The following is an 18,733-nucleotide window of genomic DNA, read 5'->3' as shown; positions in this document are numbered from 1 at the left end:
TGTCCATAGAAAGCACATTAAAATGTAAGTAAAGTGTCTACTTTTAAGGTTTCAAATAAGTTTTTGGAGAATAAAATGTCAAAATTTGGTTGAAATAATGTTACATTGTCATTCAGTGTAACACAATATTTATGTAAAAATTCAAACAACATGCTTATTCTGATGTGTACATATTAAAATATATAAAAGAATAAGGGAGCATATTAAATTTGATTGTGTTTTAAATGAGTAAAAAATTCTTATTGACAAATGGGCAAAACCTAGGATAGTGGCAAATAAAAAAAAAAATGTAAAATTACAACTAATTAGTATTTGGGGTGAAAGTAATTAGTCTTTTAATATGTAAAAAATGTGAGCCTTTGGTGAGAGCTGATGCACCGCACCAGAACAAAAGCACATATACTCTGAAAAAATTGGTGCAGAATTTACAATTTGCACTCAAAAATTGCTAGCAAATTTCACAAATAATTATAAAGAAACAGCAAATAACTCATTGAATTAAACATGGAATTTTGAGGTAGAAGTCTGAAATAGCATTTTTTTGTAAAACATTATCTTTATTTTGTTTACAACAATTGTATTTATTTATTTATTTTTACAAAACTGCTAACAGGTTTCACACACCGATTGATCAATGCATTTCCAATTGGATGGCTTTTCAATATTATTATTATTGGATAAGGATTTTTGAGGATCGTTTTATGGAGATTACTGTCACAAAGATTTAAAGAATCTCACGAAGAAACAATTCTAGCATATTTAGACAAACTAATAGAAATGTCATTATAGAAATTCCCATATTTCGAACCATTTCATAACCGTGGGAGCTCACATGCAGAAATAACACAAATGTAAAATACTTTCTTAGCAACTCAAAAAGCCTATGTAGTGAACTAAAAAAAAAATTTGAATAATGATCTTATATAAAAGGGATTTAAAATAAAATAACAGCTAGAGCTTTAAATGAATTCAAATTAATGCATTTTCCATGACCGAGTTCATATTCACAATACAAGGAACATCACATTAAGAACCACAATGATTTATTATGTCTGTATACAAATACATAAATCATATAATAAGGCGCATGTGGATGTTATGTTTATGATTCCATAATCCTATGTGGTTGAATCCTATTTGGTTCTGTAAAATCAGTGGCTGAACGTGAATTGTATCCTCATTCCAGGTTCAGAAAGCTCTGGATGGAATTGGACAGAAAGTTGCTGAAAGCATTAAGAATAAATATGGCGAGGATGAGAGTTACACTTCAGTCTGGGATAGCACTATGTCTGAGGTATACGGCACCAGACATCATGTCTAGCTGTTTTCTGATAATAGAATCCCTCATAATTCCAACTCTTGTTTGTAAACCACAGCCTGTGCATGTGTGTGTTTTGTTTTTTAGCTGAAATGCTGCGGATATAACAACTACTCTGACTTCATGGGCTCTCCATTTGAATCTACAGCATCATTATATCCTGTCACATGTTGCAGAAGCAGTTCAGGACCATGTAATGAAAATGAAGCAAAAAGAGCGGTATGTTACAGAACGCTTTGTGCTGAAACTTACTACCAAAGCTGAAATGCATGAGATTAATGACATCAACGAATGTATGACAGTCCCATAGCCTCACTGCACACCACTAATTTGTCATTTAGCAAGACAGCAAGCTACTATTTTGATTATTTTGGCACATTGGTTTGGCCCATTGGGTTGCAAATAATAAATGCATGTGCATAACTGTCTAAGCACAAGCAGATATTGTATTGATGTGTGTATTTTATCAGTGTGTGTTTTTGCTGTTGTTGTAGTCTGTCGTGGGCTGTTTCAATGCATTAGTGAATCTGATCGAGGATAATGCAGTTCTGCTGGCTGGTGTGGCTTTGGGAATCGCCGCTTTAGAGGTATTTACTTCATTTCTACTTTCCACTTGATGAATTCAACACATGCAAGATATTCTATGCTGATTAATATGTTTTAATATGCACCAAATGACATTAGACAAACATCATGATGATCAACATCTCAGTATGCGATACAATAGAACTGATGCTGTGAATTCTTTTAGGAAAGGTCCACCACATATTTAAAAAAAGTTCACCAGTTTTTGTTCCACAGACTGAGATGAGATATTGAGGTTTGCTTACACAAGCAACATTTTCCACAAAGACGGCCAATGTGGTTAAACCAATTGAATTGAAGTTTCGAAACAAAAAAGTTACTTTTGTGATATCAATAGAGATAGTGACTTAAAAACTAGAAACATTAAAAATGGTTAAGTAACTCATTCATTCTCGTATTACTGCAAATGGCCTATTTTATACAATATTGCACCTGATTTGATTCTTTACAGATTGCAGCAATGGTCGTTTCTATGATCCTCTACACGAATATAATGCATTATACATAAAGGCTTTAAGTAAAGTGTTACCAAAAAAAATCTACATCCTGTAATAATTTGAAGTATTTGTATAAATAAAATAAACGGATGTTTTTAAACGTCTGTACCAACTATCTTATGACACAGAAATTCAATTGATGTCGATGTAAATTCATAAACGTCCCTTGAATGTATCATATAACAGCCACTAGGGGTCCTTCTCTGCCTAGCTGAATGACTTAATATGAAGTCTTGTCATTTACTCACTCTCTTATTACTGCAAATGGCCTATTTTATACAATATTGCACCTGATTTGTTTCTTTACAGATTGCAGCAATGGTCGTTTCTATGATCCTCTACACGAATGTAGGAAAATGAGACCATGACTGACTACAGACTGTTCTGTTTACATCACTGTTTACTGTGAAATGTAACTATTAAATACTTTAACTGGAATTATGTACTGTATCTGCTGCAGAATGAATGACATTTGTACTAAAATCTGTTCAATGTTTGGTAACACTTTACTTAAAGCCTTTATCTATAATGCATTAAAGGGCTATTAAGGGTAGCTATAATGCATTGCAATTATTCCTAATGTGTTGTAGTACATTATATCTTGTCATGAATAATTATAACCAAATTTAAAATGCATAGTATAACAATGAATTCATAAGTGTTATATTAACTGTGGTTACAATTATTCATGAGATTGTACAATGCATTAGGCTATAAGGTGCAATACAATGCATAATTAATGCATGAAAACTACTTGTATAATGCATTATACATAAAGGCTTTAAGTAAAGTGTTACCAAAAAAAATCTACATCCTGTAATAATTTGAAGTATCTGTATAAATAAAATAAACTGATGTTTTTAAACTTCTGTACCAACTATCTTATGACACATAAATTCAACTGATGTCGATGTAAATTCATAAACGTCCCATGAATGTATCACATAACAGTCACTAGGGGTCCTTCTTTGCCTAGCTGAATGACTTGATATGAAGTCTTGTCATTTACTCACCTCTCCCTGTTGAAAAAAACAGCATATGCTGGTTAGATATGTTTTGACGCTGGGATGCTGGTTTAAGCTGGTCCTTTGCTGGTTTATGCTGGTCATGTGCTGGCAAAGGACCAGCATAAACCAGCAAAGGACCAGCTTAAACCAGCAAAGGACCAGCTTAAACCAGCAAAGGACCAGCTTAAACCAGCAAAGGACCAGCTTAAACCAGCAAAGGACCAGCTTAAACCAGCAAAGGACCAGCTTAAACCAGCAAAGGACCAGCTTAAACCAGCAAAGGACCAGCTTAAACCAGCAAAGGACCAGCTTAAACCAGCAAAGGACCAGCTTAAACCAGCAAAGGACCAGCTTAAACCAGCAAAGGACCAGCTTAAACCAGCATCCCAGCGTCAAAACACACCTAACCAGCATATGCTGGTTTTTTCAACAGGGCTGCCATTCCAGCACAGTAGTTTCTTTCCTCCGTGAAACACAGATTTCATGCAGAAGGTACATATAGGTTTTTCCGAAACAAAACAAACAAAAATTACTGTGACAGTAATCCACGACTGCAGAGTAACGTTCCAAATCTTTAGACACTATATGACATACCTGTGACATGAATAAATCAAAAATTTAAGTCGATAGTCACATAATCTTCCCCTTGGAGGTGACGTTCAGGTTTAAAATGGCGCCTTTGGACAGGCTCTTGGTTTGACGTCATGGCGCTAAACGATTAATGCGTGTCACGTGACCGTATCATGCCCGAAAAGCCTCTATAAAACGCGATCACGAATGATTTTGAGAGCAACAGTGCCATATTATCACAAGATTTGAAGCCAGTAATCTCTTAGCAAAGCTATCGAAGACTTCACATATTCCACTAATCGTATGGAGTGTTTTATGACACTTTTTGGAGCTTGGCATTTAAAATTTATCCACATTCATTTTAATATGAAAGAAAATGATGCTGTGTTGGAACAAGGACACCAGCAGGTGGTGCACAAATGCTGTTTTCATACACCGTTAACTAGTGTAAGGTACTGGTTATCCATTTTTTAGTACAGTCCATTGTGTGCTTTTCAAATCTCTAAATGTATGTGTATTAATGTATTATTAAATCTGAGGTATTAAATGACAAGGCCTTAAACTGTTGCAAAATAACAGCTTTATTTTCAGCATTTAAAACATCAACAATGAGGTTTAAAGCTGAAAGACCAAAGCACATCTAAATAAAGAAAACACAATTGTGGCTATATACTTGAATTAATTCATTTCTTTATCAATTTTTCTCAGTCCTTGAATAAAATAAACCTCTCATCATTTAATCCACACATCATACTGAAGGCACACCTCCGCAAGCACTTAACTAATTCCTATATACACATATCGGTTACACTTTACTTGAAGGGGTGTGCATAAGACTGACATGACACCTTCATAATCATGACATGCCACCTACATAAGACTGACATGACACCTTCATAATCATGACATGACACCTACATAAGACTGACATGACACCTACATAATCATGACATGACACATGTCATGAATATGAAGGTTTTTTATGCAAGTTTATGACAACTGTCATTAAGTGTCATTCGTTTAGTTATGTAATTTTTTATGCAAAGATGACATTGTTTGAGATGTCTTTGTTATGGGCTATTAGGGGTAAGGGTAGGGGTAGGGTTAGGTCAAATAATGTCATATTTGCATTAAAAATGTGAGTGAATGACACTTAATGACAGTTGTCATGAATCCACTGTAGACCATGAGCACGAGCCTATCAAGATACAAGAGTCAGAGCCAACACCAGAGCCACAGATCGCCGGATTACTGGTGGAGTACAAGGGGATGTTGTGGAGCCCTACCCCCTCCACAACAGCTGAAGAAAGTGTAATGAACAAATGGGAGAGTGAGTGTTCCTTGCCACAAAAATGTTTCACGCAGCACCACAGTTTTATGGCGAGTTCACACTGCATGATTTTCAAAGTCGTCGGATCACTGTTATTTTCACACTGCACAACTATCTGGGGTAGTATTCAGTTGCTGCTGTGTTCAGATTGCACGATGGATCGGTGACAGGAGGTTACACACAGCATGACTTTATAATAGGAAGAAACGCAGACAACTCTGTCTGGTCCACAAACTACGTTTCATATAATTCCTCCCAGAACTTCCCACTGCCCTGTATCTTGCTCTCTCATTGGCTGTAGGTCATCGCCAATGTATTTTTCAGTCAGAACTCATTTCACACTGCAGGATTTTGAATTGCAGACAGGTCCAGATATTTAGCATGTCAAATATTTCACGAGCGTCTGCGATTCTCTCAGTTCGCATCTTTGATAATTCACACTGCATGATTGTCACTCGGCTGAACGAGCACCGATTTGTCTCCGATTTTAGATTTTGTGTCTCTGCTAGTTCTGCCCAGTACCAAGTCTGTGTAGTCGTTGATGCTCATGCCTAGCCTCCCTCTCCCACCTCCTCTTCCCAAACCACCCTGTCTTTTGGCTCCAGCTTCTCTTCTATGTCTCCACTTTGCAATGTGGATGAGCCTCAGATTTTCCAGTCTCCATCAGTCCTCGGATTCCACCGTGTTCAGTTGATCCTCCGGCTGAGCCTTGGTCAGTCATTGACAGTCATGCACAGAAGAAGAGCTCAACCTCATGAAAGTCACCTGTGATAGTAAGAGTCACTCCTGGAACTCCAATCCAATTGTCATCAGGTTTATCAGTGATGAATCTGAAACAGAAGGTGTTCGTCCTTCTGTGTCACATGACTATGTAGCAGGAGAGGTGAGAAAACAAGACATGTCCAAACTCACAGCAGCATCTCTCTAGTATTGACTGTATGATCATGTAACCCTCATGAGAAATGGACAGCCGAGTGCTGACGTCACAGACTTGTTGCTCTGACATGTGTAGTTATGAAGGCAGATTTTGCTGATATTGTTGAATAGTGAATGTGTTACCTTAAGAAAGCGATCCATTCATATCAAATGACATTTAGTTGACTGGCTGACACGCGTAATCCCTGAAGTACAAAGTTTTGAATCTCACGTGCAGCAAGGATGTAATACATGACAAAACATTTGTGTGAACTGAGAGTAATGTAGCTGAAGATTCTTCTGTAGAGGGCGCTGAACGCTGGGTTGTATCATTGATTCATTATAATAACACTAGTGACATGGAAAGGTAGTTTTCCGAATCTTCAAATCAACTGAATCATTTGCTTTGTAAAATGATTCACTGTTCTGAACACCGCCCGCTGAGGACATCTGCCGGTCAAACGCGTGTAAATACAAAGAAAATACTAAAAACACAACCTGCGGTATGACAATACACTTTAATAAAAATGCAATATACAATATCTTTAAAAACACTGACAAGGCAGAATATGTTATACTTAACATCCAATGAGATCTTACATGATTATATTCGTTTTTAGATGTAGTTTTTGTGTGTTGTAATTCAAGATTGTTTTCATACTAATTCATATAATATTTTTATGCTTTAGTACAGTCAAATACAATTAGAGCACTTAAGGCTTATCATTTGTAAGTCACTCTGGGTTAAAACCAATTTCTAAATTAATTTCTGTAAATCAAGACACTGTCAATCATTCAGGCTCCACCCACAGAGACAGAAAAAGGCTGCGAAATGTTTTGCCACGTGTCCCAAACACTACGGCCTGTCACGCTAAAAGAAAGAAAGTGAATCTGTGAATTACTTTCATGACTAAATAATACACTTCAAATTTCTGGTCAGTAAAAAGGACTTGAATTACTTGATCTTAAACCGTGATTTATATTCTGTGCACCATATACTTAGTCAGTAGACATTTGATATCAAGAGTGAATACCCTTACCATTATATTCTCATACACAGGTTCAGTCGACTCAACATCATAGTCATTAAGTCTGTCATCATGAGGTCTGGAATAATTCATCTTTGTCATTACAGAAGAAAAAAATAGAGAGAATAGAGAGAAAACTCAACCAAAAATGGACAAATAGCTGATAACTATAATGATATCTATAACAATAACCATATTTGTGTCCACACCAATGGACTAACTATAATGATAACTTACCATTACATTCTCATACAAACGTTCAGTCGTATCAACATCAGATACTTTGTATCTGTCATCATCAGGTCTGGAATGATTCATCTTTGACATTGAAGAAACAGACAAATAAGTAGAGATTAAATAAGTAACCATTGCTAATTAACAACTCACAACTGCATTCAGACTTTCAGTGTTTTAGTTACTACACTGCTCAAAAATGAAGGGAACACTTAATCATCACAGTATAACACCAAGTCAATGAAACTTCAGAGAAGTCAATCTGTCCAGTTAGGCTGGCCACACACTAGACAATTTTCAAATCTTAACCGATTTTAAAGCCATGGCAGACTACAGACATGAAGACAGTTTCAACCGATTTTTAGCCTTAGTAAGGCTAAGTAATCCTCTGAACGCGCACACTAGACAATTTGACCAGTGACACGAGATCTCACGGAGACTCGCAAGATCAAATGTGACTAGAGAAGAAAAACTAATTGAGAATAGTAGACGTTGTCAGCTGGCTCTCCTGGCACGCGTTCTGTTTCACAGTGAAAAACAAAGTATAAAAATGAATATGGGTGATGTACTCTGCTTTCTTGGCATTTTTGTGGCTGCCAAGTTTCAGCTATAGAAGCACGCAACATGCTTGATATCTACGATTTGATTTCGGGGATGCTCCGTCTCGATTGAGCAGTTAAATAATCATAATGACACCACCCAATATAGGATTTTTTGGACAAAAAAAAAATAGTTTGCGACAAGCCTAGAATTGGGCCACACCCCCCGATCATTCGGGGGTGCAGGTCGGGCTTAAAATTGACCTTAAAATCGTCTAGTGTGTGGGCAGCCTTAGAAAACAGAAGTGATTGTGACTCAGTTTCACCTGCTTTGGTGCAAATGAAAGTGACAGCAGGTGCACTGGGGAGCCAAAAGCGAGACAAAAGCGAGACCCCTTATCCGTCTTGACAGATTTGTCTCTAGTTTTGTGTTTTGAGGCAGTACCTGCAACCCAATCAACTCAAAGGTGCTTATAGGCACCTACTGTATCTATTGGCATTCTTCTTCTGCTATTGGGTCTGTGGCAGCCAGTGTTGGGCAGTAACGCATTACTTAGTAACGTGTTACTGTAATTTTGATAATTTTTTTTTAGTAACAGATAATTTAACGTGCGACAATTTCCAAAATAGTAATTAGAGTATAGTTACAAGCCAAGGTCTCTATACGTTACCGCTGTGGTACATCATTGCTGACAGAATACAGTGTTTTATCATCTAGATTGTAAAAAGGGTGTAGTAAATGTGGCGTCCTCTACCTGAGACCTACTTTGACTGGTAAGCGCCTGCGAACTGGATACTACCATTGAAAACAAACTCAGCATGGAGAGAGAATAGTACGCATTCTGTAGCTGGAAATAAAATCATTATTTTGAGTTTATCTCTGTCAAAGGCAAGATAGAAATATCTAAACATAAAATATCTAAAAACAAATAAATTGCTATTCATCTATTGCACAAGAACAACTAATTAACAGGCGCAAGCATAGGCAGAGTTTCATTTTATAACAGGTGTTTGCAGTGTAGCCATGTTTATTTTTAGAACGCAATGGCCAAGCAGAGGTGTTAGAATCTACTCACCACTCAAAAAGTCTGAGCTCCTGTGCAGTGGTGAAATTTTGGGCGCTCACGAGTCCTCTCATTATAGTGCACCAGAACGCCCACCACACACCAGCTTATTGGTGGAGAGCAGACAGAGTGATGAAGCCAATCGTTAGATATGGGGATGGTTAGGAGGCCATGATGGTCAGAGGCCAATGAGCAAATTTGGCCAGGATGCAGAGGTAACACCTCTAGGCTTTTTGAAAGACATCCTGGGATTTTTAATGACCACAGAGAGTCAGGACCTCGGTTTAATGTCTCATCCGAAGGACAGTGCTTTTTACAGTATAGTGTCCCCGTCACTATACTGGGGTGTTAGGACCCACACAGACTGCAGGGTGATCACCCCCTGCTGGCCCCACTAACACCTCTTCCAGCAGCAACCTAGTTTTCCCAGGAGGTCTCCCATCCAGGTACTGACCAGGCTCAGCCCTGCTTAGCTTCAGTGGGTAACCAGTCTTGGGCTACAGGGTGATATGGCTGCCAGCCAATTTTAATTAAAAATAACAGTGGTTTGGTAATGTCGATGCTTTAATAACAAATATTTACCGTTGTGGCTAGGCAACACACAGAACTTACTATTTCATGTACATTGAATGGATATACAGGAAAAAAGTAATGTAACTAGTAATGTAACTAATTACATCCGCTTCCGGCTTCGCTACCGTTTGGGCGCTCTTGCTTACTGCTCCACGCTTTGCTCTCTGTTTATGTATTTTTCTAAGATTCTACCTTCAGCAGATTACTCTTTGCCTCCCACTGCCAGCAGCTTACATTCTGGAGACGGGAAAACACAGCTGCCTACATTCAAACAGACGAGAAAGAAAATGCCTCTTGTGCAATCTACTTGCTGCATGAACTGCCACAAACTTCTACAAAGGATTGCGGTTCTTGAAACAAATGATGTTATATTAACAAGGTTCGGGAGGAGCGCGTCAGATACTTAGCCTAATTAACACAGGTGGAGCGCACTCAAGTTAATTAACACCATGGCATAAATACAGTGTGCCTGTAGCTTTCTCTGTTTCTGTTTTATTTGTGATAGAACATCTATGGCCTTCTCAAGCAGTATGGCTGACCCATTTAATTTGCGGCCTGTTATGCATCAAACTAAGATTGATGTAAAGACAAAGTAATGCCATCAAGTTAGCATTTTTAAACATTCACTCACTAAAAAATAAATAATTTCTGATCAATGACTTAACCACAAACAACCTGGATTTATGTTTCTTAATGAAACATGGCTAGAAGAAACAGCCCCTCCTTAAACTTTACTTTAATAAGTGTTTGCAGGACTGTTAGGAGAGGTGGAGGTGTAGCTGCTCTATTTAAAGATGTCTATCAATGCAAGCAAGTGTCATTTGGTCAGTACTTGTCTTTTGAATGTCTAGGGATTGTGCTGAAAGGTGCTCCACGTATTCTGTTTATCATTATTCACAGGCCTCCAAAATACTCTCCAGCCTTTGTTGAAGGGATCACAGAACTGTTATCAATGATTTCCTCAGAGTTTGACTGTTTTGCTATTGAAGGGGATTTTAATATTCACGTAGATAATGCAGAAATCAAAACTACAAAAGAAATTATAGCTGTTTTAAACACTTTTGACCTGATCCAGCATGTGCATGAACCCACACACAATCGTGGACATACTCTAGACTAAATCATCAGTAGAGGTCTAAACATTTCATCCATTGTTATTAAGGCTGTAGCACTATCTGATCACTTCTGTATTTTCTTTGACATACTGATCTCTGCTACCACTGAATCTAGATCTGTCCCTGTCAGAAAGAGATGCATTAACGAGAACACTAGTGTGCTATTTATGAAGGCTAGATCTTTAAAACCAAGCATTTCTGCAGACTCTGTGGATCTTCTCCTTGATTCCTTTAGCTCAACAGTTAAGAATGTTATTGATGATATTGCTCTTGTGAAAGTCAGCAAGAAGACTGGCAGACAAAAAGCACCCTGGAGAAAATCAACAGCAGTACTGAGTATGAAAAGACAATGCAGAAAAGCTGAGTGGATGTGGCGGAAGAAGAAACTTGAAATTCACTATAGCATACAGGTGCATCTAAGAGACCAAAAAATGCAGATGAGCTGAAGGCCACTGTCAAAGAAACCTGGGCTTCCATACCACCTCAGTAGTGCCACAAACTGATCACCTCCATGCCACGCTGAATTGAGGCAGTAATTAAAGCAAATGGAGCCCCTACCAAGTATTGAGTACATGTACAGTAAATTAACATACTTTCCAGAAGGCCAACAATTCATTAAAAATGTTTTTTTTTATTGGTCTTATGGAGTATTCTAATTTGTTGAGATAGTGAGTTGGTGGGTTTTTGTTAAATGTGAGCCAAAATCATCACAATTAAAAGAACCAAAGACTTAAACTACTTCAGTCTGTGTGCATTGAATTTATTTAATACACGAGTTTCACAATTTGAGTTGAATTACTGAAATAAATGAACTTTTCCACGACATTCTAATTTATTGAGATGCACCTGTATATAAAGACAGCCTTTGTGCTTTCAAAGTGGAACAAGCCACAGCTAGACAGACCTTCTTCTCAAACCTTATAAATACTAACTTAAACAACACTCGCACTCTTTTTGCTACTGTTGAGAGACTGACAACTTTTCCAAAACTCCCTGAAAACTGCAGTTGTTAAACCCCTTCTGAAAAAGAGCAATCTTGATAACACCATATTGAGCAACTAAGGATCAAGAAACAGTCCTCCATAAAATGCGCTGCAAACATCTGAATATTTGGGTTTAACTGTTCTGGAACAGTGTTGTAAATACAACTTAACCACTGATTTCTAGTTGTGTCCTCTTTTGGAAGGCCAAACAAAGTAGTTTTGCTATTACAATGAAACACACAGCATCTCCATAACATGGCAGCGGCGGCAGCAACAATAGTACAGCGAGAATAAAAGTTACACCTTCTTTCTTTGCGTGAACATTTGGGCAGCGTTATGCAAATCTTCCCACATCGTGACGTAGACATGTGGGGGCGTGTTAGAACGAGCCGTTTTAGGTAGGCATGGTTAACTCTTAACTTTTATAAAGAATATCTCTTTGGATTTGAGACTTTAGTCTTTGCAACTTTACAGATCTTCTTTATGCATCAAGAGCTTGTAACACTCCAAAGAGAAAGGGAAACTTGAAATCGCATCATATGACCCCTTTAAACTACAGGGAGCCCTTTTACATTACTAGGTTACAATTAAAAAAAGTGCCCAAACTTGAATTTAATTACTATTTATTTTTTCAATATAATAATAATCAACACTCAACATTGCAAACATGTAAATTGCACATAATACAGTATTTTAATTTTTTATAACATTTCTATTGTTGAAATATATTTAATTACACAGTGGCTGTCATAAGCTGTTTACTAATAGATTAATTTAAATTTAAATAATTGACATCACTAACAGGAAAAGTCAATTATAATGAGTATATAGTCTAATATTTCGCGAAATGCTGTTCTCTAGACTTATTTTCTCTAGCGAACTAACGAGCTGTGGACGCTGATGATTTATCTGAGGTAAATTAAATAATATGTGACATTTTGTTTAGAAGCTGTTTTATTGACGTCTTTCCACGGTTGAACACTGATTGAGCGATTACATCAAGCATGAGATGTTCATTCATGTATATTTCGTGTTAAAACTAGTAGTAAAGAGGAAGGAATGATCGCCTTCACTCGCACTCTACTCTGCTGTTTGAACGGACCCCATTTACACTGCACAAGTCTGTGGGGCATTACGGCTTGGATGCGGCCAATCTAATCAATGCTTGTGTTTATACCAGCCACACCGCAGCATGTTTCTGAAGAGACCCAGATGCGTCTCTCCGAGGCGTTATACAGCGATCTGTCATGCCACATCAAAGACTGTCAAAACATTTATTATTTAAATTTCCTTGAAAAAAATGCTGTATTTGCTCGATACACATGCGTACCGAACCGAAGGACCTGTACCGAGAATGTTTGGTACGAATACGTGTACCATTACACCCCTAGTTTGTCATCAAGCATGAGATGTTCATTCATGTATATTTCGTGTTAAAACTAGTAGTAAAGAGGAAGGAATGATCGCCTTCACTCGCACTCTACTCTGCTGTTTGAACGGACCCCATTTACACTGCACAAGTCTGTGGGGCATTACGGCTTGGATGCGGCCAATCTAATCAATGCTTGTGTTTATCCCAGCCACACCGCAGCATGTTTCTGAAGAGACCCAGATGCGTCTCTCCGAGGCGTTATACAGCGATCTGTCATGCCACATGATCAAAACATCAAAACATTTATTATTTAAATTTCCTTGAAAAAAATGCTGTATTTGCTCGATACACATGCGTACCGAACCGAAGGACCTGTACCGAGAATGTTTGGTACGAATACGTGTACCATTACACCCCTAGTTTGTATACAGCACACAAGGTTTATGCACATGCTCCAAGCCTTCTTCTCTGTTTTTAGTGTATCTCTGTGGCAGAATTACAGCACCACATACTGGTCTGGCATGTATACTACATTGTTTTGAGTCGGTTTCAGTGATTTCATGTATATGCAGATACTTATGGAAGAACAAGGGGAAAAAAGATTGGATAGAGAAAGCTCTGGCTTCATGTGGATGTGGCCCTAGTCTCTGTGCAGTGAGTGCACTTTGACCTCACATTAGTTTGAGCACACATTGAGGGCTCTGAGAGGTTACACTTTTAGTTCACTGTGACCTCACATTGTGACCTCATCACAAGTATCATGGCAACTCATGATGAGACCACTGTGAGATCAAATTGTTGACTGGCAACTTCTAAATGGTTTGGACCAAAATCACAAGACTGGCCTCTGTAGATTCGGTGCAGTGGTTTCAAATTTTGTTGTAGGTGTATGGGATGGCCTGGATGAGTGTAAGATTTCCCAGGCTGAAATTTTGTCCCAATCTGCCCCTGGCAAGGGTCCTACCATGATCAAAGTCCAGAAACGTAGCATGGACATTGGTAAAATAATCCATGTGACATCAGTTCAACTGTAACTTTATGAAGCTACGAGAATAATTTTTGTGTGCAAAGAAAACAAACATAACAACTTTATTCAACAATTCTTCTCCTCCTCATCCAGTCTGCTGTGGCATGCATTAAAACAACATCGTAATTTGTGTTCCGAAGATGAACAAAGGTCCTACAGGTTTGGAACAACATGAGGGTGAGTAATTAATGACAGAATTTTCATTTTTTGGGTGAACTATCCCTTTAAGCATGGCCTTATTCATTAATTAATTAATTAATTAATTAATTCATTCATTCATTCATTAATTTTTTTAGCAGTGCAGTTAATTTACTAATGAGACTATTGACAATTAAAGTCATTTTTCTCACCTGAGTTTCGAGTTTGTCTTTTCTCCTTTTCACCCTGCTTCTCCTTAAAAGCAACAAATGTGTTAAATAAAAGAGTATAGAATCACTATGTTGTATTAGAACAATATTGGACTCAAATGCATTTCTATGATGGGATCATATTTATTTTTGTCAACCTTGTGGAGCATTATTCACATTTTATTTCTAAAATGAAAAATCTTTCAACAAGTTCAATATTTGTAGAAAGCTAAACTAACAACTACACTTTTCTTTTACTGAAGGCTATACATGAGGTTAAGTGCCTGCAATCAAATACTACACGTCTTACCAAATCAGCAACATCGCAATGATAACTGCAGCTCCACAAATCACTCCACTGGATATGTACAATATCAGCAGACGTCCTACAACAGAAACAAAAGAATAAAACATGTGAACAGATTCATTTCCTTCACTTTAGCAAGAGTAAATGAGCTGCTCTACCTTTAACAGTGACAGTAACAGCATCTGATCTCTGAGATCCGTGTTGATTGTGAGCCTCACAGTAGAAGTGTCCACTCTGTAGTGCACTGACTGTCCAGATTCAGCCCCCCTGTTTTGGTGGGCTGAAATGCCATTCGTGCAGCTATATGAACATTAATAAATCAGGCTTCAATATTCATAGAAAACTGAGATTCCGCATAGCGTGGTAAACACAGTGCTCGTTCCAATTATCTTTTGGAACCAAGGTTGTGTTTAGTAACCAGATTGTTTACCCCAGCAATGATCTGAGCTTCAGACTTCCTTATTCAATACCTGAGTGAGTAGCTATTAGTGTGGAAAGAGACCATCATGAAGTCTCACTGAATTCACAACCTTCTCACTCATTTACAGACATTGCATAGTACCACACACACATATCGTACACAATCAGCATCGTGATGATGAAAATTGCAGCTCCACAAGCTCCACAAGCTCCACAAACCATAGATATGTGTAATATCACCAGACGTCCTACAACAGAGACAAGAGTGTAAAACACCAGAACAGATTCACTTGCTTCACTTTAGAAAGAGTAAATAAGCTGCTCTACCTTTAACAGTGACAGTAACAGCATCTGATCTCTGAGATCCGTGTTGATTGTGAGCCTCACAGTAGAAGTGTCCACTCTGTAGTGCACTGAAACTCTGTCCAGATCCAACAGCTGAACTTTGATTCTCCTTAAACCAGCTGATTTCTGCAGGTGGGTTTGAATCACTGCTGCAGATCAGAGTCACTGAATTTCCTTCTACTTCACCAGATCCATTTATTGACACTGAGACGTTCCTGGGAGGATCTAAAACAGGACGAAACATTCATATAGCGGTCATATTTAAAAAAAAAAAAAATTTAATGTCACAGTTACTGAACCATCATTAACTCACACATGACATTTAAAGTCATAGTGTCAGAGTACGTCTCTCCATGTTTATTTCTGGACTTGCACTTGTATTCTCCACTGTGATCAGAGCTGATCTTTGAGATGCTGTAGATTCTTCCAGATCCTACAAACCTTCCTCCTTTAAACCAGCTGATTTCTGCAGTCACAGCATCAGAGTCTTTCGCTCCATGTTTATTGATGGATCTGCACTTGTATTCTCCACTGTGATCAGAGCTGATTTTTGAGATGCTGTAGATTCTTCCAGGTCCTACAAACGTTTCTCCTTTAAACCAGCTGATTTCTGCAGGTGGGTTTGAATCACTGCTGCAGCTCAGAGTCACTGAATCTCCCTCCACTATTTCACCAGATGGACTGATGGACACTGAGACACTCTTAGGTGGGTCTAATAAAAATAAAAATAAAATAAAAAAGAGGAAGAAAAAAGGTGTATTGACGAGACCTTTGAGGTTTTGGTCAGTATTGTGATCTGAGTCAGAGTGCAGCTGCTTTTACATGTCAGACTGACATTATGACCCTCTGTCACTCTCTCAGGAGCCTCCACCTGAAGATCTGAACACAACACACACATTATATCTAGTGCTGCTGTCATACACTGATTATTATTCAACATAATGCACAGAAGAAGAGTGAAACCTCATCAAAGTAACCTGTTACAGTAAGACTCACTCCTGGATTACCGGTCCATTTTCCATCTGTTACATTAGTAGTGAATCTGAAATAGTACATGTGTTCATCCTTCTGTGTCACATGACTCAGTCTGATGGTGCAGTTCTTCTGTTTATCTCCCAGATACTGAAGCCTCTGACTGTATTCAGGGTTCTTAGACAGATCTCTAAGCTTTTCACCCTGTACAGGGTTTTTGGTCCAGAACACTTTCATGATCTGATATCCAGTAGGGTATGTATAAGTGCAGCTCATTATCACTGATGAGTCCTTTAGTGCACAGATGTGTGAATGTCTGTAATTCACACCCCAATTAGCACTAGAAACCCCTGAAACATAGAATTCATATAAATATTAGCAGCTTGTGCATCATGAAAGTTGGTGGGGAAATGCATGCAAAATCTTCAGTTTCTGAAGTGTTGCAGCGACTCACCGTGAATCAAGATCAGAAAGATCAGAGCAAGAGGAGGAGCCATTCTGACTGACATCAGCAACACCTACAACAAAAAAAAAACTAAAACAACAGTGGCATATTTCAGTTTTATTCATGTTTTTGTTTTGTTTTTTCTTTGAAGATCATTGTGAAGTTGTCTTTATTTGTAATTTTTATAGGACAATATAATTATCACTGTCAGTCTAGGTGCTGCTGTTTGGTGAGGCTTAGTCATGTTAAGCATGCATGAGCTATCTCACCTTCCTCTTCCTGTCCAGTGCAAATCAGTAGACAAATGCAGGCATTTTATTCTCTCTGTCTTTATTTTACAATATTGAGAGAGGTAGTAAAATAAAGACTGAGAGAGAATAAAATGCCTGCATTTGTCTATTGATTTGCACTGGACAGGAAGAGGAAGGTGAGATAGGTCATGCATGCTTAACATAGCTTAACCACAGAGTGTTTCTAAACCAGTCACACTGAGTCTGACTAAACCTCAACAAACATCAGCATCTAGACTGACAGTGATAATTATATTGTCCTATAAAAATTCTGCTAAAACAAAGACAGTTTTAAAGACAAAGAGAATTTTAACTGCAGCTGTATTTACTCACTGAGCTGCCGGAGGATATACATACTGTATATATGAGGGGCCGTACAAGCCATAATTCATTCTGGCACTCTCACACACTTACATTCTCCTTTCACATACATATATTTTTGCTTTCACACACTTACATTCTCCTTACACATGCATACATTTCTACTCATAAGAGAAGAATGTATGTATGTGTGAGCAGTGTTGGGAGTAACGCATTACTAATAAAATTTGGTTATTTTAATTAACAGTTCAGAGGGGGTGCTAAAAAACTATTTAAATTGAGTGAAAATAATGAACGCCTATAAGCTTCAGAATACAAATTCAGCCACCTTTAGATTTTTTTTTCTGTGGTATAAACTTCTCATATGCCACTGTTATTAGTGATATGCCAACTGCCAAATATGACACTTACAAATTAATACAATTTATGAACGCACATAGAAAAGAGAGAAAGTAGGGATTTTTTAAATTTTTAAATTTTTTTTTTATATTTTTTTTACACATCTATTTAGTCATTTTTTTCTGACCATCAGGTGTCAGTCACTCTCAATGCCAACTGGCAGGAAAACATGGTAAATTCTAACCATTTTTTACAATAGATAAAGTGCCGACAATTCATACAACTATTTCCACACAGTGGCATAGCAGACGGGCACGCAGGCCTGTTACATTTTTCTTATTATTAGGCCTATTATTATTATTAGGTTACTTTTATTATTAAATGACATGAAATTATTGCGCCACAATAATTTCATAGTGCATTACCGTATGGCGCGCTGTGAGGATAATTAAAATTTAGGCTATTAGCTTAGGCTACTCCTCATTGAAAATGTTTTTTTTAAAGTTTTTTTTAAACAGGTCCATTAATTTATACAATTGAATTATAGGTCTATTATTAAAATTATTAACACTGCAGTCATAAATGAAAATTAAGAGCAGCTTTATTTCGTGCACAGATTTTCAAAAACAACCTGTTTAATGCAAAATACATTTCTTCGCATGTTTTTCACTATATGGGCCACAAGATAAATATTAAGGGCATAATTTAAGACAGTTATATACCATCATCAGCCTATATTGAAGTAATTTTGTCGCTTGTTGTCTCAGAGAATATGCGCCGTTAATGCAGC

At 37.6% G+C, this 18,733-nt stretch overlaps 2 protein-coding genes across 2 annotated transcripts in view; one reads left to right on the top strand and one right to left on the bottom strand.

Annotated features, from left to right (window-relative positions):
• Positions 1-2,760, top strand: part of LOC107707704 (tetraspanin-1-like) — a 6,830-nt gene extending 4,070 nt beyond the window's left edge. Inside the window, exons 2-5 of the mRNA XM_016511796.1 lie at positions 1,187-1,294; positions 1,406-1,537; positions 1,813-1,905; positions 2,710-2,760. Of these exons, the coding sequence (XP_016367282.1) occupies positions 1,187-1,294; positions 1,406-1,537; positions 1,813-1,905; positions 2,710-2,760 (384 nt within the window). The remainder of the gene's footprint in view (positions 1-1,186; positions 1,295-1,405; positions 1,538-1,812; positions 1,906-2,709) is intronic.
• Positions 2,761-15,345: 12,585 nt separating this feature from the next.
• LOC107707703 (junctional adhesion molecule A-like) lies at positions 15,346-17,057 on the bottom strand. Its single transcript, XM_016511795.1, has 7 exons — positions 17,003-17,057; positions 16,554-16,898; positions 16,399-16,455; positions 16,162-16,288; positions 15,890-16,017; positions 15,559-15,801; positions 15,346-15,479 (listed from the first exon to the last, which is right to left on the bottom strand). Exons 1-7 carry the CDS (start codon positions 17,055-17,057, stop codon positions 15,346-15,348), a joined length of 1,089 nt encoding a protein of 362 aa, XP_016367281.1.
• Between the last annotated feature and the right edge of the window lie 1,676 nt (positions 17,058-18,733).

The sequence above is a fragment of the Sinocyclocheilus rhinocerous genome, unplaced genomic scaffold (assembly GCF_001515625.1).
Source record: "Sinocyclocheilus rhinocerous isolate Xijiao unplaced genomic scaffold, SAMN03320098_v1.1 scaffold655, whole genome shotgun sequence".
Lineage (NCBI taxonomy): Eukaryota > Metazoa > Chordata > Actinopteri > Cypriniformes > Cyprinidae > Sinocyclocheilus > Sinocyclocheilus rhinocerous.
This window is presented reverse-complemented; position numbering and strand designations above follow the sequence as displayed.